This window comes from Denticeps clupeoides, chromosome 2, assembly GCF_900700375.1.
Source record: "Denticeps clupeoides chromosome 2, fDenClu1.1, whole genome shotgun sequence".
NCBI lineage: Eukaryota > Metazoa > Chordata > Actinopteri > Clupeiformes > Denticipitidae > Denticeps > Denticeps clupeoides.
Genome location: NC_041708.1, coordinates 17,645,970 through 17,669,493, shown reverse-complemented (window position 1 = coordinate 17,669,493; position 23,524 = coordinate 17,645,970). Strand labels below are relative to the sequence as shown.

General features: G+C 42.6%; 2 protein-coding genes across 2 annotated transcripts in view; both read right to left on the bottom strand.

Moving 5' to 3' along the window:
- Window positions 1–612: 612 nt before the first annotated feature.
- LOC114784814 (uncharacterized) lies at window positions 613–11,549 on the bottom strand. The gene is made up of 18 exons (XM_028970527.1): window positions 11,472–11,549; window positions 11,210–11,342; window positions 10,970–11,119; window positions 10,156–10,282; window positions 9,847–10,058; window positions 9,473–9,635; window positions 9,105–9,184; window positions 7,429–7,589; window positions 7,119–7,346; window positions 6,979–7,045; window positions 5,370–5,516; window positions 3,843–4,166; window positions 3,481–3,569; window positions 1,931–2,037; window positions 1,786–1,856; window positions 1,678–1,703; window positions 1,448–1,564; window positions 613–1,165 (listed from the first exon to the last, which is right to left on the bottom strand). Exons 2-18 carry the CDS (start codon window positions 11,337–11,339, stop codon window positions 887–889), a joined length of 2,478 nt encoding a protein of 825 aa, XP_028826360.1. The 5' UTR covers window positions 11,340–11,342; window positions 11,472–11,549; the 3' UTR covers window positions 613–886.
- The window catches only part of LOC114768817 (zonadhesin), a 39,181-nt gene continuing 27,155 nt past the window's right edge, over window positions 11,499–23,524 (bottom strand). Inside the window, exons 31-49 of the mRNA XM_028961125.1 lie at window positions 23,160–23,351; window positions 21,283–21,432; window positions 21,067–21,173; window positions 20,790–20,986; window positions 18,144–18,364; window positions 17,743–17,889; window positions 16,741–16,905; window positions 16,497–16,648; window positions 16,205–16,373; window positions 16,020–16,128; window positions 15,723–15,865; window positions 15,495–15,620; window positions 15,220–15,399; window positions 14,847–15,071; window positions 14,598–14,724; window positions 14,296–14,495; window positions 13,577–13,789; window positions 12,450–12,618; window positions 11,499–11,655 (exon numbers count right to left, since the gene is read on the bottom strand). Coding sequence (XP_028816958.1) covers window positions 11,499–11,655; window positions 12,450–12,618; window positions 13,577–13,789; window positions 14,296–14,495; window positions 14,598–14,724; window positions 14,847–15,071; window positions 15,220–15,399; window positions 15,495–15,620; window positions 15,723–15,865; window positions 16,020–16,128; window positions 16,205–16,373; window positions 16,497–16,648; window positions 16,741–16,905; window positions 17,743–17,889; window positions 18,144–18,364; window positions 20,790–20,986; window positions 21,067–21,173; window positions 21,283–21,432; window positions 23,160–23,351 — 3,149 coding nt within the window. The remainder of the gene's footprint in view (window positions 11,656–12,449; window positions 12,619–13,576; window positions 13,790–14,295; window positions 14,496–14,597; window positions 14,725–14,846; window positions 15,072–15,219; window positions 15,400–15,494; window positions 15,621–15,722; window positions 15,866–16,019; window positions 16,129–16,204; window positions 16,374–16,496; window positions 16,649–16,740; window positions 16,906–17,742; window positions 17,890–18,143; window positions 18,365–20,789; window positions 20,987–21,066; window positions 21,174–21,282; window positions 21,433–23,159; window positions 23,352–23,524) is intronic.

The following is a 23,524-nucleotide window of genomic DNA, read 5'->3' as shown; positions in this document are numbered from 1 at the left end:
AGTGTTGGGCTGGAGAACTTTCTTGAAGATGATCATCTGTCATCAGATGGTTCTCTTGTCATGCTGTCAGGTACCAGCTTAATAGAGCAGATACATGTAACAAACACACTAACAAAGGCTTAAGAAGATGCTATGCACTACAAATGAATGGTCACAGTAGCGAGTGCCGACTGTGTGCCTTGCTCCACTGAAAATTTTTGTGATTCATGTCATACTTCAGCTGACCGCTGAAGTATTCCCTTTGGCACTGCTGCCACAGTTTGCTGCCTCTCTCAGAGAACATTTATGTCTCTCATGGCCGACTGCTCAAACAAAAAGTGTACATTTGGAAATGATCAGGTTTTAGTTGTGCAGATGTACAGAAGTGTCACGGCCGGTGCAGGGCAGGTAGGACGCACATGCATGACTCAGGAACAAAACGGGTTTAATTGAAAAAGACAGAGTAGGAACACATACCGTGTGACGCAGGCAATACTGGTACGCAGACTAAAGACCCTCAGGAACATTTATAACATTAACCTTGATTACAATTAAGGTACTCACGCACACAAATGACACCGGGAATGACTCTGGGAAAACATGTCCCGGAGTGCCAGGCGCAGATCCGGTCATGACAAGAAGGAACAATTATGGTTATCCGTAAGTAAACACATGCAGACTGTCTCAACTTCAACAGCGCTGCTACTCGAGACTGGAGTTGATCTTCTGATGAACACAAATTCACTACACAACTATAGAGAGCAATGGAGCTTCAGGACAGAACTCCGGGACTCTCTGAGTCAATACAGAGTGATGGAGCTTCAGGACAGAAGTCCAGGACTCTCTGAGTCAATAAAGAGTGATGGAGCTTCAGGACAGAAGGCCAGTGTTCCTCCAGTCCACAGATTCACACACTTGAGTTACTGGTGTCACTCTCTGTAATGGGGCACTTAAGTTCCTTCTCATCTCTGGGAAGAACTGTGATGCCTGCTCTCTGCTTGTCCTGTAGAGATTTGTCAGTGATGAGCACAGAGGAGGTGGGCTCTGGCTGGGCGGAGATTTTGGAGGAGAGCAGCCTCTCCCTGATCTCGGCAAGTCTCTGGACCACATTCTGCTGGCTGAGCACCAAAGTCTTGGTCTGTTGGTTTTGAACCTCATCCTGAGATAATACTGTCTTAGCTGATGTCTGTGAACCAAAGAGAGACACCATGAGAGAGACGAATGAGTAAAAACCTATTATATGTGAACACGCACACATCCCATATACACAATAGTAATATTGGATTTATATAAATCAAATGGCTGTCTATTCAAAGAGATTTTTTCCTATGGTGTGACTTATGATAGATGTGAACAGAGCCATTCCGAAGGTAAACATATATTTGTAGTGTTTTTACCTCCACTGTACCAATTCCACACCAAAGGTAAACATCACTTCATGACTTCTGTATATTCAACATATAACAACCTTCTCAGATGACTCCAACAGCAGGGACTCCATCAGAGGCCTATGGCTCTGGGGCTGAAGGTCCAGGTAGAGGTCATTCAGCTGCTTCACTTCCTTGTCCACACAGAGCACCTGAGACTAATAACACACACACACACACACATAGAAGCATAGAAGCAGACTGGGTTAAAAAAAGAGAGAACAGATGGTGAGATGTAGTGACACAGGGAGGGTGAAAAAATTTGACTTACTGAATTGTTCAGACAGGATTTGGGCCCTGGCAACATGAAGAAAAGTCCAAATGAGTGAGTTTGAATAACATCATAAGCACGTCAAAATGACTGCAAACAAATCCTCACCATCAAAGTGCTTTGTGGTTCTGAGGTCATGGATAATCTTTTCCAGTTGAAAGTGTTTATAAGTTTGTAGCCTATAGTGAAATGCAGGCAGGTTGAGAAAGACCCATTTGAATGACAGTAAGGTTACAAGCAGCTCAGTACCAACCTGTTTGCTAGTCGCTGAGGGCTGAACTGGGCTTCAGGCATCACTCTTACACTGAAGAAGTCCTCTACCACTGAGCTCAGAGCTCCAGCATTTCCGTCCTGCCCTACCTGAAAACGTTTAGCATCTCCATTTAATTTTAATTTTATTTGGGGTTCCTGTAACCAAGCATGGTACAGTTTCCTCCACACACTCCATCAATCAGCCAGCAGCTTTTTACATGTGAGGAGTGTGTCTCATGTCTTAACTCCACAGCACAGATAAGGGTGAATGTCAGCCAGATATAGCTTTCCCATAATGCTGATGTCACCATCTAGTTCTCTGACAAGTACGTATTGCAGGTTATAAAAAAATGTATAAGAATGATTTGAAATGTATGTGGAATGTACAAAAGTTTGAATAAAAGAAAACTGAACTTTTCTCAATAAGTTTGGTGTGAATTTGATCAACAATGTATAAATGTGGTAGTAGCCTAGTGGGTAACACACTCGCCTATTAACCAGAAGACCCGGGTTCGAATCCCACTTTGTGTCCCTGAGCAAGACACTTAACCCTAAGTTGCTCCAGGGGGGGACTGTCCCTGTAACTACTGATTGTAAGTCGCTCTGGATAAGGGCGTCTGATAAATGCTATAAATGTAAATGTAAATGTCTGGTACATGCTGTTATAATCCTGACATTTCCGGGTTCTCCAGTGCAGGGTTCAGTCCTTGGCTTTGTGCCGTGTTAAATTGTTTTAAAAACCCATGTTGTGAATCTTGTGCATGCTTGCGGCTTAAATTCTTTGCTCTGCAACTTGTTCATTTAAAATATTTTTTCTCCCTCTGTCTCTCTCTCTCACACACAAACAAACACACACATGAAATTTTGATTTAAAATGCAGGATGGTAGTAGCCTAGTGGGTAAAACACTCGCCTATGAACCAGAAGACCCGGGTTCGAATCCCACTTACTACCACTGTGTCCCTGAGCAAGACACTTAACCCTGAGTTGCTCCAGGGGGACTGTCCCTGTAAATACTGATTGTAAGTCGCTCTGGATAAGGGCGTCTGATAAATGCTGTAAATGTAAATGCAGAACCTTATGGCTGTTTAGCCATGTTTCTAAATATGAGTATTCATTGGTTTAAAATACATCCTACATCAGTAGTCTTAACTTCAAAAGTTCATTTCCATATTTCTTGTATATAAACTCAAATTCAAATGAAAGCTTTTGTTCTAATATCATTGCCATAGTATTCTGTATTTGTCCAGGCTCTTCTATTTCTCCACAACACTGAGGGAGAAAATGATAAATTGCTAAAGAAGAAAAAAGAAAAAGAAGACTGAAATAAATCATTATTTTATAAATCATCCTTAAGCTGCTCCTATAGCTTACATAACTTGCACAGCTTCATGACCTTATCTCCCAAAAAGTTCAGGCATTCAAATTCACCAATTGTATGATTTCAAACAAGCATAAAACAGCCTCAGGTACATCTTCATCAGTCAATCACATTCCTCCCAGTCACATTTAGTACCGATTGAAGCCATATCAGCCATGCTATGTTTCCTACCTCAGGACTGAAGGAGTGAGTGAAGAGCTGCAAACTCAGGGCTGCAATGGCCTTGTGAAATGCTGCAATAAATCCTTCCTTTCCAGAGTCTTTGTGAAAGAATATAAACAATAATCCACAAACAGAACATAGAATTAACTCCTGACCACTGAGAATCAGTTTACTGGTTTATTTTGCATGATAAAATTGTTAATCCCTGTTCCTAAGAAGCATCATTCAGCAACAGCTGGCTTTAAACTAATAAGCTAGGATTACATTTCTGGAGCTGTATCACAGTGAGGATACGGTGAGGTATTATCAACTCCTCTCCATCAGAATGTTGTGGTACAGTGAGTGATGAATGCCTGCTGAGTGAGACTTGCCTGCAATGATGTAGGCCATGGAATGTACAAGAGTTGCTATAAAGTGTCCAGCATTCTGGAGCTTTGCCTCCAACAGGTACAGGATTTGGTTTTGCGTGTCATAATAAAAGTCCTTGTTGCAGTAGGCCACAATGCCGTTGCAGTGCGAGACTGGCACTGTACGAGCAAGCAGCAGCATTATGGGGGGGAACCCGTGGTCGTCTCTGAGCAGGCGCACCACATGACACCCAAACAGAAAGATGGCAGTGTGCTGTGGGGACAGGATGTCCAAGGATACTGGGCTCAGCTGTGCATCTGTCAATTCTGAAGTCCTGACAGCAATAACTGGGGAAAAGCACATTAGAAATTATGTAAGTATGATTATTGAGGAATGATGATGACTACATTTACATTTGAGGCATTTGGCAGACGCCCTTATCCAGACCGACTTACAACGTGCTTTCAAGTTACCATCGATGAAGATATCAATTCTGGTTCACTAGGACCCTCAACTATGAATACAATCTTATTATTCACTATGTTGTAGTTTCTATACATAAGTCAGTAACCTAATAAGAAGGTTACAAGTTAATCTAAATATTCTCTAAAGAGGAAGGTCTTGAGCTGCCATTTGAAAGTGCTCAGTGACTGAGCTGTTCTGACCTCAAGGGGAAGTTCACCGCGGGGCCAAGACAGAGAAGAGTCTAGATGAGTGTCTTCCTTTTACCTTCAGCGATGGGGGGACCAGGCAAGCAGTACTGGAGGCATAAAATATGCGAGTTGCAGTGCGAGGTGTAATAAGGGCTGTGAGGTTGGATGGTGCTACTCCATATCTGGCTTTGTAGGACAGCATCAGTATTTTGAATATGATGCGTGCAGCTACTGGGAGCCAGTGGAGGGAACGTAGCAGAGGGGTGGTGTGGGAGAATTTTGGAAGGTTGAAGATGAGTCGTGCTGCTGCATTTTGTATTAGTTGCAGTGGTCAGATGGTACATAGAGATAGACCAGCCAGAAGGGAGTTACAGTAATCCAGTCGTGAGATTACTAAGGACTGAACCAGTATGTGGGTGGCCTGTGTTGACAAATAAGGACAGATCTGTCTGATATTGTAGAGAAGGAATCAACATGAGCAAGAAAGATTGCTGATGTGAGTCGAGAAGGAGAGTTGGTTGTTTGAAGGACTATTCCTGACAGACAAGACAAGTAGGATGTGATCTGGTGTTGTCTTTGACCAGTCTATATACTAAAGTGTTTTCTTTAGTATATATTAGGCCACTGAGCCCCAGTGGCGCAGTGGAAGTGTGGATGGATTGAAACCATCCTCTGCTAAAATACTCTTTCTGCCAACAACTCACCAAGGGTGATGGGTTAAAAGCAGAGGACACATTTCATTGTGTGCTCTTTTTTTAGCTTCTTATGGGGTGGACTGGGCACTCAGTGTGCCACCAACACGACAATGACTTCACTGCTCTCACTCAATGCGACCATGAGTCTTTTCACCAAGAGGGAAAAGACAGAATGAAAACTAATCAACTTGTCTCTCCTCACCCTCCTCCTCCTCCTTCCGGTCTGCCACCCTTGGCAGCCTTTGCAGGGACTGCTGGATCTCCAGCAGCGTGCGAGAGAGTGGGGTAAGATCCACAAGTTTTGAAAGGTCCTGTTCTGCCAGGTATAGGGCACCACTCTGGGCTTGTACTGAGGAAAAACGGAACCATGTGAATGTGAGAATACAGAAACACAGAATTTTTTCTATCTATGAATTAAATGAATTGCTCTGACAAAAGGAAGTAGTTATTTAAAGGCAGTAGTTATTAATATGTTTCAGGTAGCAACAGGTTATTTAATCTTGAACTGAATATCTTCCCAATTTCTAAACAATGTTGCAATACTCACCCCTTTGTCATAGAAAAGATAGTGCTGCATTTCAGACAAATTATTATTGACCCGACCTACATCAGGTTATGCATATTAAGACTCTTCCCTGAGGAAGTGGGGGATATCCACAGCTCAGCTTGCCACGCCTCTGCAAAAGAGGAGGGGTCATGGCACCCAATAAAATCAGCTGTTGCCGTTTACCATTTTACCTTGTTCCTCTTTCTCCGGGAACAGTGGTTATATGCATATAAACTTCCCATATGGTCGATTAGGATTCCTGGTTTTCACCGAGGTGACATGGGTTCGACTCCCAGTATGGGAACAACGAGACTTTAAAGGGCATTGGTTGCCTAGTAGCTAAGGAAGCGGACCCGTAATTGAAAGGCTGCGGGTTCAAATCCCGAAGTTGCCACTGAACATTTACATTTACAGCATTTATCAGCATTGTCCACCACAAATGCTTCTAAACAGACTGTTACCACTTCACGCCGACTCAAACTGCGCAGAGAAAAACCCGAAATGACAACATTGGCATGGCTTTTGTTCTTTTGGTGCTTGACTCAGGATCTAAAAACTGGAACGGTGAAGGTGACGGCAATGTTTTTGGCAAATAAGCATCCCCGAAGTTCTACAACACATCCGAGGACTTAAATGTAATTTTTCTTTTAGTTTAATTTTTCTTTTTAGTCATTCCAAATGTTTTGTTCATCAAATGCATTGTTCAGACACTTATTTGCCTCTATGAAGGCTGCCCAGTAATTGGGAGCATACTTAACATTGTAGTATTGCTTGTATGTAAATTATGTAACAATGTCTGGGTTTTTGTATTTTCAGCCTTAATTTTCAGCCTTATCCACAGCGACTTACAATCAGTAGTTACAGGGACAGTTTAGGGTTATGTGTCTTGCTCAGGGACAAAATGGTAGTAAGTGGGTTTTGAACCTGGGTCTTCTGGTTCATAAACGAGTGTGTTACCCCCTAGGCTACTACCACCCAATGAAGTCCCCTTTAGCAAGGTACAGTCCCCACACAACACTTCCTGGGTGCCTGCCCACTGCTCACAAAATACACAAAATACACTTTTTGTTGTGTGCACCAAGTGCTGTGTATCACAAAACCACAAAACTTTTTTCTTTCTTTCTTATTTTGGATAATTAGCCATATATTCGCTGTACTGATGATTATAAGACATCAATAAATTCTAGCTCACTTTATGAAATGACTGTTTCTTGGTTTCAATCTTTAATGGATTATTATTTGTTTGTTACACAACCTGCCAAACCTGTATTAGAGAGGTCAGGCTCCACCTCACGACCAAGTGGCAGCTCAACCATGTCTGCAGAGGAGACCTGCGGAAAAGAGGGGACTTCATTGGAACATGCAGTTGTCTCTGGATTTGCCTGAAGGAGGGTGTCTCATCACCTGAGTGCATACCATGTGCAACTCACAATCCCTGCTATCTCCAGGACTTTCCTGACTCAGTCGGGCTAATAGATCCTCCAGAGCTTGGAGCTGGGCTTTCATCAGGCCCAGAGGCAGCACCTTCTCCTCCCCCACTGCTCCCTGGAGCAGGCCAATGTGTCTGTTCCTCAGGTCATTTGACTCTTTCAACTGCTTCAGTTTTGTGGGTTCCATGTTCTGTAGAACTTCCTAGTGAAAGGAAATGTCTTATCTGTTAAATATCTGGATCCCCATATCTCAGCTCCCCAGGCCTGTCTGGGAGTGCCATCACCTGCAGTGTATTGGCCCTGTGACAGATGTTCCTGTAGAACTCCTGAGTGTCTTTGCGGTGTTTTGCCAGCTGTGAGGCCAGGTGGAGGTTCTGATCCTCTAACTTATCATAGAGGGTTTTCACATTGAACTCCTCCAGTTCCATGTACATTGCCTTGCTGCCTGCAGGTGAATTGAAAAGTGCTCATACAAAATTAAAGGCATAAAATGTAAAATAATTGATGTTGCTAGACATTGTCCAAACCATTACACCCTTTACAAATGTTGTCACAGTGTCCAAAAGAAATCATGCAAGGAGTCTCCTTATAAACACTCTGATATAACCCAGAGATCAGAATAGGGAAGACCAGGATCTATTGGCAGGTTAGTGGAGTATGCACCCTAAGTGATTTATGATGGGGTGTTTATATCATATTCTGAATTATTAGAACAAGTTATTATAATAAGGGATTGGGTGGGAAATCTCATTACCAGCACAACCAAGATTATGTCTCATTGGAGACAGATATGTGATTCTTGTAACATACTGTAACATATTGTAACCATATTTTCTGTACTTAAGCTTGGTTTTGTTACAACTACCAGGATCATCCTACGTCCCTGGAAGAGCAGTAATCCCCCAGATATTAAGGAATGGACTGATTCTTTGATCCAGATGATATCCTAAGAAAGTATGTTAAAATTTTAAGTTGAAGTTGACTTGTCTGTCATTTCAGCTATATATGTGTTAGACAGTAGATATATGTTTCTCCGGAACCTGGTGCTACATTCAACATTTGAACAATTGTTATAATTATAAAATATTATAATTCTGTGAAGATCCATTTCTGGCAACATTTAAAAGTTCATTGAAAGTTTATTTTTATCTATACATAGTGTTTTATATCTGTATACTTTTTACTTGATTCTGTAGGTCTTTTGTACAATGTCAACCTGGATGGTTTTTGCATTTGTAGTTGCATTGTACCTTTTTGATTTGTGTTAGTTTGTCAATAAAATCTTTCATTACAATTTTAAAAAGAATAGATGCTGCTTAACACTGTGAAAGTGCAGCTAGCATATTCATATTTAGACTACCTTGGTGTGGTAGGGCAAAACACTGGTCAGGTCCCTGTGGTAGGAAATGGCAGAAGTGTTTACCCCAACCTACCGCATCAGTTTACCCTCCACTCTAGCTGCAAGTTCAGTTGCGCACAAGGAATAGTTCATACATCTGTGAGTCACACAGCTATGTCCAACTAGCTTCCATTGTGGAGCAAGTCATTTGCAAAAATAAAAGCGGCAAAAGAGTGGCCATTGACTCGTTATCAGGATTCGGTCCGGAAGTGGCTACTCCGGATCCGGGTTTCAGACCAGAGTTTCATATTTGTCCTGTGTTATTATATTTCCTGTTTGATTTCTACCATGTCTGCCAGTATAAAGCTGCCCTGTTTGTATCTGTTCACTGTCGGGTCATTTCTTGGTGATGCTTCCCCTGTTGTGTGCTCCATTTAATAAACTCCTGTCTTGTGACGTCATGCATATGTGTCCTCTTTCCTCACCATGTCCAGCCATCATGACAGTTGACAAACCAACTTTTCTGTTTATGCCCTAATATATATATTGCACACAAAGACACACACACATACACACAATTCAGATTCTGATGAGAAGTTGAGTGAGGAAGCAGCCACTAACCTCCTCGGTAGATGGATGGCTCCTCAGCCTCGGCTCCCTCCCCCACCCCTCTCAAACTCAGATGCTCAGGCCTGCATGGGCTGCAAGTCAGAGTGAGACATTACCAGATCAAGAGACTAGACTAGACACAGACATTATTCTTTGATGCAGAAAACAAACCACAGCACATACTCATAAACAGAACAGAAAATGACAAAATCCTCTTTCCCAAGTGACATTTTTCAGAATTATATAATATTCCAGAATGATAATTTGTTTCTCCAAAAAATTTTGTTACCTTTACTGAATTTTTACAGGCATCTAAGACTTATAAATGCATATTGCTGTAACTGCAATGCTATGCAGATCAAAGTTCAACACAAAGTCACCTTTCTCTGTTGTAAACATATTCAAGGGGAGCCAAGGGCTCCCCCAGGCTGCGCCACTTGGGTTTGGGTTTGCCCTGGGTGATGAAGTGTGCACGGTGAGGCTTCAGCAACAGAGCAACTACAGTCAGCACCACAACAAGCACCAGGGCTAGAGCCAGGATTCCTGTAACAGGAAAGTATGACAGTACACCTACTATTAATCCTTTTAGTTTAGGGAGAAACTGCAAACAAATGACTTGCCAAAAGCAGAAAATACGCCAAATAAAACATATTTACCCTAGTAAAGTAGTGTTGTTTAAAAAGTAAAAGTACTATATGAACCTTGTGGAGTAATTAAATCTCCTGTGTACGTGTGTGTGTGTGTGCATAACCACCTGTGATAATACCCCAGTCAGGCAGCAGATTGAGATGACGCTGCCTGATCACTCTGTGCCGGACCACCATAGCTGGAGAGGCGGGGTGAAATGCGGATAACTCAGGGTCACACCCTGTGCCACTTTCATGGACAACAACGATTAGATTCCACTCTGGCACGACGTTATCCACAAACACATAGGTCCCAGCTTCAGAAAACACATGGGCAAACCTGGAGGGTGTAGAGCAGAAGTCCATTTGATGACACCTAACATCATGTGCCGTAGCTCCCCTCAGTCACCAGGACCATATGCATCAATTTCTGGTACCTGGAGGAGTTGAACTTGGTTTGTTGAATCAGATACTGAAGCTTTCTCAAAGCACCAAAGTCCCAGTTGGGGTTACTGTTGAACAAATGCTCTTTCTGGTAAACTGGAAAGTGGCTGGAGAGACGATCTGTGAAGCAAAGGAAGTTTTTGCCCTTTAACCCACCATCAGATTTAAGAAGAAACTGCATGCATAGAAGTCCGAAAAATGTTAGTTCTCAGGTAGATAGGTGTGCTACTGCACTGCATGCACTGCTACATGCAAAACAGAGACTACACACCATCTGGATGTCCTGCAAAATATCGGCCTAATGAACTACTTCACAGGAGACAGTTTTATTCCAGCTATTTATTAATTACTCTTTGCAGGTTACATGACCTGCACACGTTTTATTACTTTTTTTAAGAGCAATTAAGTGCAATTGTTGAGTGGCAGTCAAAGAATGTGGAGTGAATTAGGGTAGCCTAAAATAAAGGATGTCCTAGCTACAGTTGATAACTGGCATATCAGAACAAATGTAAATAGGTTGAATATAATGTTTAATTAACCATCATCCACATGTGTGTCTGGGTGCAAAAAGCAAAGTATTATGAAATTATTCTCTCTACAAAATAATAAATACTATTTTTGTCTTCTGCGTCACTGTTACAGGTATTTCATAAAATCCCAACCTGCAACTAACCACACAACTCTTGTGAATATTAACAATACAGAGAGTTGAAACCAAGGACACAGACGAAAAGTGTGCTGCCACTGTAATGTGTTCCCCGATCAACTGACTCAGTAGTTTTTAATCCCTTTCTTGAAAGTTCTCACCAGTGAAGTTGATGCTGAACTGAAATATCAACATGTCATTAGTACTGATGCAGGCTAGTGGGTTTGGGATGCGAGGGAGAAGGTCAGGCTTCCTGGCTTCAGTAGGATCATCAGAAGCTCTTCTCTTTCTGGGACTCGGTTCAAACAATTCTTTAAAAAAAGTAAATAAAGACAATTAATGTTTTAATTTGGTTTCCTTTAAATATGGATGTTATGGTTTAATCTTCAGATCATCAATACCTCTCAGAAGTGAGTCTGTAAGATCAGAGTCTGTGAAAATCCAGCCAAACACTCCATCTGGCCCAAACTGAACAAAGTGGAGCTTTCCAGTGTCTTTGACATGGATATCAGGTCCCAAAACATTGACCATTTTCTAGAAACAAAATTAATCACTATAACAGCTGAATGCTGAAATCTGTTAATGAACACCTATTGTGGCAAAGATGGTATTTTGTATGGAGATGAAATAACAAAGAAGAGGTGTAGCTTGGAGATACATAACTAAAAACAGGGCTTTGAGCCACTCAGGCTACTCAACTCGACTCCGGAGCCGGCTTTCATCTAATGCGTTGATACGGATCATCAAGTGGCTGTCTGAAGAGCGACTGGCTGTGATAAGAGGCAGGTGGGACAGACAGACAGCATCACACAGCTCTTCCACAGACACATACTGTTCACAGTGGCAACTGAAAAACACAGACACTGCAATTAGTTGAGCCCCCAAAAGGCCTCTTTCATTTATTGTTAATTTGCATGTATCTTATCCTCTTTAAACAGAAACTATATAACAGTCATATGACACCACTTTCACCTATACCTTTATTCTGTGTCTAGTAGCACTTTCTTAGTAATTATTAAAGTTACAGACAGTTTATAATTAATAATAAATCATTTCCATACACAATAAACCAATGAATTATATAATGATGAAATCAGCTACACAAAGCTCTCATTTGTTAAAAAAAATAAATCAACACCTACAATTATGTGTGTGTCATTTTGTCCCCAAATAAAAACCACAGAACACATATTCCCAAAAACAAAAAGTCGTTTTGTGAAATACACAAAAAAAATGGTTTAAACCCGCCAGTTTCGATTGCATACCCTTGTCCTTCATTTCCTTCCCTTCTTTATAAACAGGAGCATCAATGGATATTCAGACCATTAACAAACACATGCACATTATATATATTTAATTCATTATACATTATATATAATTAATTCATACAGTCTGAGATAGACAGAGTGCCAGGGCAATATTCCCCCAGAATTGTTGCCTTCCGTTTGTTTTAAAGAGTACACTCACATGCCAAAGCCCACATCCAGTTTGCCACCCAGAGCACCACATGTGACATTACAGGAGTACTTCTCTGGGTTAACACAGTCCTGCGTGGAGGCCAGTCGCACCTCTCCAGAGTTGCAACGGTTTTTCACCTGAGCATAACAATAAGCATTAGAACCGTAACAAATTAACAAGCACTATGGGAAGTGCCAAATTCTGACCTCAGGCTGACAGTCCAGGTCACTGTCCATGCTGGTGCTCTTGAAGTCCATTTGGTTGTAGAAAACAAAACCTGCTTTGCACACACATGATCCATCAGACTGCTGGAAAGCTCTGTTCTTCCCAATGCAAGAGCAGGAAGACGATCCTGTGGTGGGAGTTTTAGGTGTTACGAATCATCATCTTTACCCACCCACCCCATCAAAAAAGAAAAGCATTCAATATATTATCTCATGCCCACATTAATTTGATGGTGTATGATCTAAGTTGTCTCATTGTAATAGCTGAGCTGTGTTCAATTCTGTCACTCAAAAAGCAGCTCTGCAATCTTTCACTGTAAAAGCTGCAATGACTATGTCAGAGTATACGTCCTACCTTTTAAAGACTGTAAAGTGATCAGAAAGCAGAAATAGGAATATATTTAGATATTTTTTATATTTAGGCATTACCAGGGGGTGTCAGTGTTAAAAAATGGGACGGAATGGTTTGTTGACATGAAGTTGCATTGTCAGGATTGGCTCCAGGTGAGGCTGCCATCTGTAGTCAATCTGGACAGCTGTTAAAAGCCCGTGACTCCGTCCACTCTGGAGCGGCGACATTTTGATAAACTCTTTGGACCGTGCAACTGTTTGGCAACCTGTTGTTTTTGAGTTCTGGCAATCAGCACATGCTTGCGGGTTTGTTTGTGTTTCCCCCTTTATTCCTGTTTTTGGCCATCGCGCCTTGTTTAATTGTGTTTCTTAATAAAATCCCTTTCCCAGAATGTCCCGCCTCTGCGCTTCTCTCCCCCGTCAGCTCACCGTCGTGACATGCATGCAGAGAAATAAAGACAGAATCTGTTCAATAAGGATGCAGTTCTTTCTATGTTTAATGGCAAATACTTTGATTTTATGAAATATATTTTCCCAGCTTAATGGAAGAAAAAATCCTCTTAAAATAAGATTATGCCCCTATTAGAATTATTTAAAACTTTTTCCCATTTTACTTAATAATTGAATACCTTTATTTAAAGAAAATTTTAAAGTGGTTTAAATTTCTTGTTGTAAGGCAGAATAACAAGGGGGTGAATACTTTTTCAAGGCACTGTACAAAATACTGGGATATACCAGTTTCAGAGCTGGCAGAACTCCCACAGGGGAAGCAGGCGCTCTGGGCTGGCAGGTTGTTGAAGGTCCCAGCTGGGCATTGGTGACAGTCCTCCAGCAACTTTGCACCTGTGTGGTTGCCATAGTAACCAGGCGGGCAGGGTACTGGCCTGGCTGATCCTTTGGGGCAGACATAGCCCAGGGGACACAGGTTTCTGCTGTAGTGCTCTGTACCTGAAAGCAGCAGTACAACAGGAATACAGATCAGAACCTTCCCCTTCAACATCAAAATGGATCCGAAGGAGCCATTTTTTTTCATGAAATTCTTATTCCAACCTCATCCTTCATTATACATACACTCACAATTCTTTTTTTAAAGTGAAGTGATTGTCATTGTGATACACTGCAGCACAGCACATGGTGCACATGAAGAAATATGTCCCCTGCATTTATCCCTTCACCCTTGGTGAACGTTGGGCAGCCATGAAAGGGGGAGCAGTGTATGGGGACAGCGCTTTGCAAAGTGACACCTCAGTGGTACCTTGGTGGATCACAATTCGAACCGGCAACCTTCCAATTACACTTCCTTACCCCCTAGGCCCCAACTGCCCCCGTTCTCAACACAGAAGCCCACTACAAAATGGGGACAGCATGCAAACTCTACTCAAACAAGGCTAAGACCACCATGCTGTGTGAATGATAATTGCTGTTCATGATGGTTTGATGGGCAGGACACGGACCTGCTGGACAGTGGTACCCTGGCGGACAGGGTAAGCAGTTCAGTTCCGAAACTTCTGCTGGACGGTAGGTTCCTGCCAGGCAGGGAGCACAACCACTCAGCTCTGAGTCCCGCAGGCCACTGGTGTTGAGTGGCAGGAATCCACCACTACAGGGCAGTGGAGTAGAGCTGCCCACCGAGCAGAAATATGGGAATAAGCAACTAGAATGACACAAAAAATGATGAAAGATGAAACTACAAAATGCTCCATCTATAAAAGTTGAGTTAAAAACAGTGTGGACAGGTAGGAAACAGGCTCAATACACTTGTTGCGGTGTATTGTAGGTGTACGACCCCTCAGGACAGAAATAGCCAGCTGGACACTTCTTTGGTTCTCCAGTCTGCGGCCCGCAATAGTAACCAGCCGTACACAGCATCTCTTCCACTGACCCTACACAGAAACCAGACATTCACTGTTTATGCTCAGATATAAACCAAAGCTGTTGACTTTTAGTCTCAACAGTTTTATTTAGATTCCATCTGCACTGACACGATAAAAGAGTGTGTTCCCACCTTTGGGACACTGGTATGATGGCCTACAGGGGATTCCTGCTGTTTTAGAATGGCCTGTGGACCTTGGGTCAGGGCAGAAGTATCCAGGCGGGCATGGCTCACAATCGCTAGGGGCAGCAGCACCAGGCTGTGCCCGCATGGTTCCAGCAGGGCATGGAACTGGTGGACCTGAGCCAGTGCACCAAAATCCAGAAGGGCAGGAGAAGCCAGATAAATCTGTGAGACCTGAAAAACAAGTGCCCATACAATATCAGTGCTGAGTTCATCTGTGCAGAATACACAACTCAGCATCAGATCTCTGTATAATTGTTTGTAGATAGAGATGTTCTTGAACTAAAATAAGGAAACGTGTACAGAGAACTCTGATTCTAACCTGTGGAGTTACAATATGTGCCTGAGGGGCAGCGGAGACATTCTCCTTTGTTTCCTGCACCAGGCAGGGGCCGGTAGGTGAAGGGTGGGCATTTTTTGGGACCAGGCGGGCCATCAGAAGCTGTGTCAGCAATGCCATCACAATAGTGACCCACTGGGCACATATTCGGGATTGGGTGACCTGAGTTTACAGAAACACAGCATTGTGGAGACTTTTATGATTCCCCCATAGCACATATTCAACTTGAGAACACAACAACTTGACTCCATTTTTACCCAGTCTGCACCAGTATTTGGGTGGGCAGGGCAAACAGTCACTTTCACTGCCCGCTCCAGCCAAACTACGCAAGGTGTTCTCAGGACATGGCTTGGCTTTCTCTGTTCCTTCTGCACAGTAGAACCCTGAGAAAGAATCCAAACATTACTGTCAAACACTTCTGGCATTTTCTTTTATCCAGACCACAATGAAATAACCCATTTAAAATAAAACAGACCAGCACAGACCTGCAGGACAGAGGCCAGCACACTGCACACCCCACTGACATAGGGTCCCATTAGTCATCTCGTTAGATGCTTGTGGGGTGGGTTCTGGACTTCCTGAAATGCACAGGTAACCTGCAGCACAGTTACCTTGGATCTTACCAGACCTACAATGACAATGTATACATTTGAGGTTACACAAGAGACATTTTTATTCTGAATATGAATATATTGGCAATGCTTGTTTCAATTGAAACAGGTGTGGTTGAACTGTGTTGAAGACTTTTTTCTTAAATGCCTAAAGGTGTTCAGATAATATACCTGCAGTATCTGCCTGAGGGGCAGGGCAAACACTCCCGCTCATCCTGCAGCCCACCATGGTCAGGAGGCGTGAAGGTGCCATTGGGACAGAGCAATGGAACCATAGTGCCTGCAAGATACCAGGTTTGGTTTTCCTCTCTCATAAACTGACTTTCCCATTCTCCACCCTGGGGTCTCCCCAGTACCTGCAGGACAGAATGAGTGAGGGGGGCATGGCCAAGGGTCACCTATTATGGCTTCTTCGCAATAAAAGCCTGGTCGACATGGGATGCAGCTGTCTGAGCCTGGGTTTGGCTGGTACTGCCCTGTAGGGCAGGGGACAGCCATGGAAGAGCCTGGGGGGCAAAAGTGTCCCTGCAAGTGAGACCAAGAATTCTCAGAACCATCTTCACCCATGAAATGGTTACATTCAGAATTCTTTCATGTGCTGTTGGTGTAAATGGGTTATCAATGACCACTGTGTTGGGTAAAACTGACCTTGGAACAGAGAAAAGCTTGGGGTGATGTCGAGGAGTAATCAGAAGGGCAGTAGAAGCCAGCAGCACAAGGCCCACTGGGGGAGACCTGAGCCTCACCATCACAATAGTATCCAGCTGGGCATGGGAAGCAGCTGTGCTCTGAAACACCACCTGAGAGGCAGTCAGAAAAATAATTACACAATAATGAACAATTAGAAAGGAATGCATTTAGTGACTTTGATAAAACATTATTTAAAACAAACCTGTAATGTTTCTAATGGTGCCTGTAGGACAAGAAAGGGGTGAGAGCGAGCCTAAGGGGCAGAAACTACCCACAGGGCAGGGGCCATTTCGGGCAAGCTCAGTTGAGTTTTGAGGGGCAGGACTGGTGGCACCACTCTGGCAGAAATACCCAGCCTGACACTGACCTGGGAACATAAAAACAAGATATTATAAGACACTATAAGGTATATTTACAACAAAATATGTCAAATTACAGTAATATGATGGAGGTGGAAATTGTCATTTTACTATATTTACACCATGTTTTCAAAACAAGACATGCAATTTTCCTCAGCATTTGTCTAATTAGCCTATGTTTAATCCTCTTTGAATCTGATCTATGGATATGGATTGATTTGTAAAAGCTTACCACCAGTGCAAAATGTCCATAGTTGATATCACTGATTGACAGCAGTGATGCAATTTAAGTTTGAGTTAATTGAATATTTAATAAATTATTATTTCACAAATTTTACCAGAGGGCCACCACAGCCACCAACACCACAACTGCTGAAACGAGAAGGATCTTCAAATGGAACAGTATCCAGAAAGGGGCCAAAATGGAAGGGGAGGGTGTTATTAGTAGGGTCTGTTAAAGAGTCCTAGAATAGTGGCAACAAACAGATTTTTATTGTAAATAATCTGTTTCTGTTGAGATCCCTGTTCTAAAAATGATAGGTAGCTTCAGTAGACAGAACCACAGCACAAACCTGCAGATGTGTGACTCTTGGGTGCTGCTGGACTCCCAGCCAGCACTAATCAGCCTGACAACAGGGCTCTAATCATGGACGCTGCTGCTTATTAAGCATCCATGATTAGGGTCCTGTTAGAAGGAAAGAGATGGTAGCCTGCTGCTACAAACCACTCAGTTCATGCATAAACTACCATATAACACAATTCCTGTGCCCTAGAAATTAAATGTAAGCCATTAGTGTGGCATTTACTTCCACATTCAACATGTTCATCTGCATTAGCTGTTGTACCCTGTGGTTCTGAGGCACCCGGAACGCTGCAGTAAAATCCAGTGGGACAAGGAACACAGTCAGACACTGATCGGGCACCTGTCCTATCCCCAACTGTGCCCATGGGACAGGGCTCAGGAAAGGTTGTGCCAGCTGGACAGAAATGGCCTGAGGGCAATAATTAGAGACAGGTCACATATTGACATTACTCTGTTCAATAACAGGTTTGGTAATGAATGTAGACATTACACACTGTACACTGGGCCTTATTCACCTAGAATATATGAATTTGAAAAAGAGGCTTAACTAAAAATATGAAACTTCCTTTCCAAAACTGGCTTGGTTCAAAGCAATTATGGATTAAACGTTTACCCAAAAATCTACTTCTGTGAAATAGTAGATCAAGAGTCAATTGTTCTCACCTTCAGGGCAGACCAAAGGCTCCTCAGTGGCAGGTAAAAGGCACATGGTGCCAGAAGGGCAAATTATGCATGTAGCAGAGCCAGGGTTGAGACTGTAGGTGCCAGGTTCACATGGCCTCTCCACTGCACTGCCAAGAGGGCAGCTGTAGCCTCGTGGACAGAGGTATCCCGTAATCCTATCAATGGGGCGAGGGCTTATACTTTCTCCCAGGCACACATATCTGAGGAAGAGAAATGGATCATGATTAAAATTGTTTAAAGCTCACACAAACAGTTTCTGTTGGGGAGGCTCAAATTTGTCTTAAAAGTGAATTGAAAACTCTGATTTGCTTGCCAAAATTATTTAGTCTTCTCGAGGAGTAACACATCACTTTATAAAGATGGACTTATAAACACTAAGATCCACCCACTGGCTCTGTATGGTTCTGGTAGTCAGTGACTACCATGATGTAAAAGTGAAAGGGAAACACTGCAGTACAGCACACGTGCACACAACAAAATGTGTCCTCTACTTTTGACCCATCACCCTTAGTGAGCAGTGGGTAGCCATGACAGGCGCCCTGGGAGCAGTGTGTGGGGACGGTGCTTTGCTCAGTGGCACCTTGGTGGATTGGGATTTGAACCTGCAAGCTTCTGATTATGGGGCCGCTTCCAACCACTTGGCCACCACTGCCCCACTGAATGTCATACTGTCCTAAGGAAGAGGACAGGTCAGTAAAAGGATTTTGGGTTCAAATCCTGATGTCCTGTGAGGTCCCCTTGAGCAAGGTACTGTCCCTACGCACTGCTGCCTGGGAGCCTTTCATGGCTGCTACATTTTGTTGTCTGCACTGTGTCCTGTGTATCACAATGTAAAACCAATCACTTTCATTTATGTTACGGCATCAGAGACCTACAATAATCCAATTGTACACCTTATCCACCTCCAAACTGCAACCTTCAACCAATACATAGTACAATATCTTGACCATAACCAGCCCCAAAAATATTGCTAAAAGAGGAAACCGAGAGATATTTGCATATCTAGCCCAACTATTTGGGCACCACACTTATCAGGATATAAAACTCATTTGTTTAATTTTAGCACTATAATGCTTACAATTCAAATAATATAAAATCCTAACCAGATCCTAAAAGTCAAGGATTAAATGTAAATAGCATCATCCACTAATCACAAGGAGCCAAACACAGGGAGGAAAAAAATTGAAAATAATGTCCCCTCTTGACCTCTCCCTGAAGACAGGATTTCTCAAACATGATTCATTTGTCATGGTTTATGAAGTTATGCTGTTCTTTCGCTGTTGCTTCAGCTTCTTTTGGTGTGAGACTATCATAATCATTTGCTAGGGAGGTTTTTCTCAGACATACATATAGAATTTATTTTAGGTAGCTTTGTTGTTTTGTTTGTTGAGACTCTAAAGTTAAAGTGAAGTGATTGTCACATGTGATACACATAGCACACGGTGCACACAGTGAAATTTGTCCTCTGCATTTAACCCATCACTTTGAGTGAACAGGGGGCAGCTATGACAGGCGCCCGGGGAGCAGTGTGTGGGGACGGTGCTTTGCTCAGTGGCACCTCAGTGGCACCCTGGCGGATCGGGATTTGAACCCTGCAGTCTCAGGGTGATCTGGTTCGGCAGGGGCTACTCCGGAGTTTCATGTTGGTCCTGTGCTATTATGTGTCTAATTGCATAAAGCTGCCCTGTTCGTGTCTGTTCAAAGTTGGGTCAGCGTTACTTCATGTTTCCCCTATCCTGTATTAAACCCCATATGCGTCCTTCTTACTCACCTTGTCCGGTCATTGTTCCTCCTTCCTCACCATGTCCAACCAGCGTGACAGTGGGCACTGTCATTTACTTTAATGGATGAGGATTTTAGCTTATAAAATATATACTCAAAATCAGAGGGACATAAATGCATGGACCGCTGGTGGCTATATTTAATTTTGTGTTTACTCCAGCAGCATTTTCATCTTTGCAGAAATATGAAACTTTATTTTTAACATGCAGTTCAGCTCATATTTCCTACTGTGGATGGTTTATGCTTCAAAATGTACTGCTATATTATCTACAGTTATCAATTATCTACATTCATCATCAATGCCTAATAAGCAAATCTGAACTGTATGAAACGTTGTATCTGCAACGTGTCTAGTATTATTGAACAAATCATAATTAACTCATAATTCAAAACATTTTCCAAATTTTTTTTAGAAATGTGTTGTATTATTAAACAGTCTTACACACTCCCAGCAATTAATCATATCAAATCTTCATGATTTTCTGAAGGTAGTTCACTGTTATGCTGTATGAAGCCAAGAACATTTTATTATTTTTATTTTCTGTAACATGAACAATTCACTTCCAATGAAATAAAGAGAGCTTGACTGTCCATTATAAAATATACAGAGAATGGTTGATTGCATCAGTTCCTATAATAACGTATTCTCCATTACAGTGGTTGGAACAAATATATTTAGAGTTATTATTTTTATATCAAATTACCATATTTACAGAGTTTAGAGTCTCTTCCTGTACGTTGCAGGAAATATCTGGCAACCAAAGCCAGTAATAGTTTAGTTAAACCAGCTCACATTGCATTGCTATTTGTACTACTTTTTTATGTAAGTTAAGTTCTGCTTACCCTGCAGCACATGGTACAGCCTGGGATGGAAGCACCATGGCTTCGTGTTCACAGAAGTGCCCTGGTGGGCAGGACTGGCATTGCAGTGCATTCCACAGGCCTCTGGAACTTGAAAAAGTTCCAGGTGGGCATGGAAGAGGAACGCCAGTGCCAGCTGGGCAGTAGTGACCGACTGGACAAATGTTGTCTTCTACAGACTGCATTTTCACAGAACAAATAACAAGAGCTAAAAAAAACAACAATATGTCTGCCTGACTGCAACACAGTGAAAATGTACCATGCTGTTGTCAGTTCCATTGGGGCTGCTGGCACCAGACCTACAGAGGTACCCTTTCCCACAAAGGCCAGAAGGTTCTGAAAGTCCAGGATGGGCACAGAACATACCTACCAACCCAAGAACAGTTAACTTTTTATGTCAAGGCATACTTTCTCATCTTACTCATTTTCTCTTTAAACACATATTTATCTTCCATACAGTCTCATAAGGTCATACCAGCAGGACATGGTTGACAGTCCAGTGGGGAGGAAGCCCCTGGCAGGTGCCGCAGTGTGCCAGCAGGGCATGGGTACTGTGTGGGCACCGAGGTGGCAGAGGGGCAGTAATGTCCTTGTGGGCACAATTTGGGCTGCACTGTCCCTTGTCCTGTAAATAAAAGCATTAGTAATTATGACATCCTAGTCATGAAAAACCTGCCCCAACATTCTTTCTAAAAGTTTGAAGTATGAGATTAGTCTATAAAATTACAGACAGCAGCAGGACTGCCTTCTTGTCTTATTAAGCAACTACTTTTATGATTTGGTCAAGGGCTACTGTAAACTGACACCATTCTTAGCTCTGTATATTTCATATTGCCATAAAGTCACATTGTCAATGTAAGAGATTTTTTCTTTCACAACCAGTAATACATTTGGACGTACCTATTAATTTATCTTATATTATTAAAAATAAACTGAAGAGACAGGACTATCAAATATCACATGAGGTTATGTAATAATAAAAAAAACAAGACAAAACATGAGATTCTCCAAAACAGGGAGATTGTGCTGTGATTGCAGCATTTCGCACTTTTGCCTTCTCTCTACCACCTTAGACAATGGGGATGGCTTCCAACAGTCCTTATAGTTTATGTTGAACACTTTCTTGTGATTCACTCATGAAGAGGAGACAGGGAGGAGCTGCAGCAGTAGAGAAGGAGAGTTCAGCACAGCAGGCGTCTCACGACTACGGACTTACGGGGGAAGGAAGCGCAGAGGTGTGACATGTTGGGAAGGGGTTTTATTAATAAACAAACAAGAAACACAAAGAAACAATGGCGCGGTGGCCAAAAAGGATTTAACTTAAATAAAAAACATAAACGAACCCGCAGGCGTGTGGCGATTGCCAGAACTCAAAACACACATTCACATACGTGCACTCAGGTCCACTAAAATGTCATCCCTTTCGAAGGGGCGGAAATCAGGATTGGCCACCGGTGATGAGCACAGCTGCAGTCAATCCTGACAAGGGGTGATCGGGACACAGGAAAAGGATGTACTGATGGGGATCTCTGGGACAGAGGGGTACACAAAAATGCGGCCGTGGGCTAGAACCAAGAGGGCCAGGGTTTTTAGAGGTTGTTGCAATCGAGTGTGAGGGACAGAAAAATAGGTTTGTTGCATTCAAGACATTAAAGGCACGTTCAAAATCTGGTGTCAGAAACAGGCAGGGCTCAATGATTAATAAGGCTAAGGCAATAATGCTTGAAAATGAGCTGGCGTCTAAGTGAAAATCAAACAAAGAGTGAGCAACACTCAACATGGCTACCGAGTTCTTATGCTGTTTGGTGACCCCGTCTCCTTCCACTTCTGGTTGTTTGCCAGGCAGACCGATGAATATTTGAAAAAAATACAAGCCCTGAACTGCAAAAATATACTGTACAAATAATGTGGAGATTGAACCTATTACCAGGTGTAACAAGAAAGACATTAATACTTTAAAAAGTATTTAGTCTCAGAGTATGGTGATAGAAACTTTGTCTAACTCTGAGCATTGGTCAGTTAATTAATATATGATATCAGACAAATCCTTCTCATATTGCTCAGAGAAGCTACCACTAAAGTGAAATTAATAGGGCTTGGCCGTGTCAAATATGCTTAAGCCTGTATGGATAATTTTGACGTTGTGTACAAAAACAAATTATATATATATATTGAAAATTGAAAGCACTGAATTATCATGACAATTATGCCCAATAAGAGCCCAATCCAAAATGAACTGGTGGGCCGAATCTGACTTGCAGGCCTGTGAACCAATACCCCTTAATTACATTCCTTACTCCAGTTGAATTATTATGACATCACACTGCACTCTTCATTTAGGTTAAAACTGACCTTGGCAAACGAATCCTGCAGGACAGGAGGAACAGTTTCCCCTGTGGCTGTTTCCCGTTGCAGAGGCAAACGTGCCTGTTTCACAGAGTACAGGTGTTGTTGCTCCCCTGGGACAGAAAGCCCCGACAGGACATGGGGCTTCTTCTGCACTGCTGGAGCCCCAGGAACAGAAATACCCTGGGGAGCAGTCACCTGCACAAAGTCAAATGACACTAAATTACCAAATCGGAAAGTGGTTGGCTTAACGGGTGCCACTGAGGTGGCACTGAGCAATGAACCCTCCCCACACACTGCTTTTCGGGCTGCTCACTGTCCACAAAGGCTCACTAAAAGCAAAAGACCCATTTCGTGCGCTATGTGCTGTC

Coding starts and splice junctions, on each gene's coding strand:
- LOC114784814 (XM_028970527.1), bottom strand. CDS start 11,339: ATGGTCAATGTTTTGGGACCTGATATCCATGTCAAAGACACTGGAAAG. Junction 9,185..9,472: donor TATGTTTACAACAGAGAAAG/GTGACTTTGTGT, acceptor TCTGACTTGCAG/CCCATGCAGGCCTGAGCATC. Junction 4,167..5,369: donor CCGGAAGGAGGAGGAGGAGG/GTGAGGAGAGAC, acceptor GCTTTTCCCCAG/TTATTGCTGTCAGGACTTCA.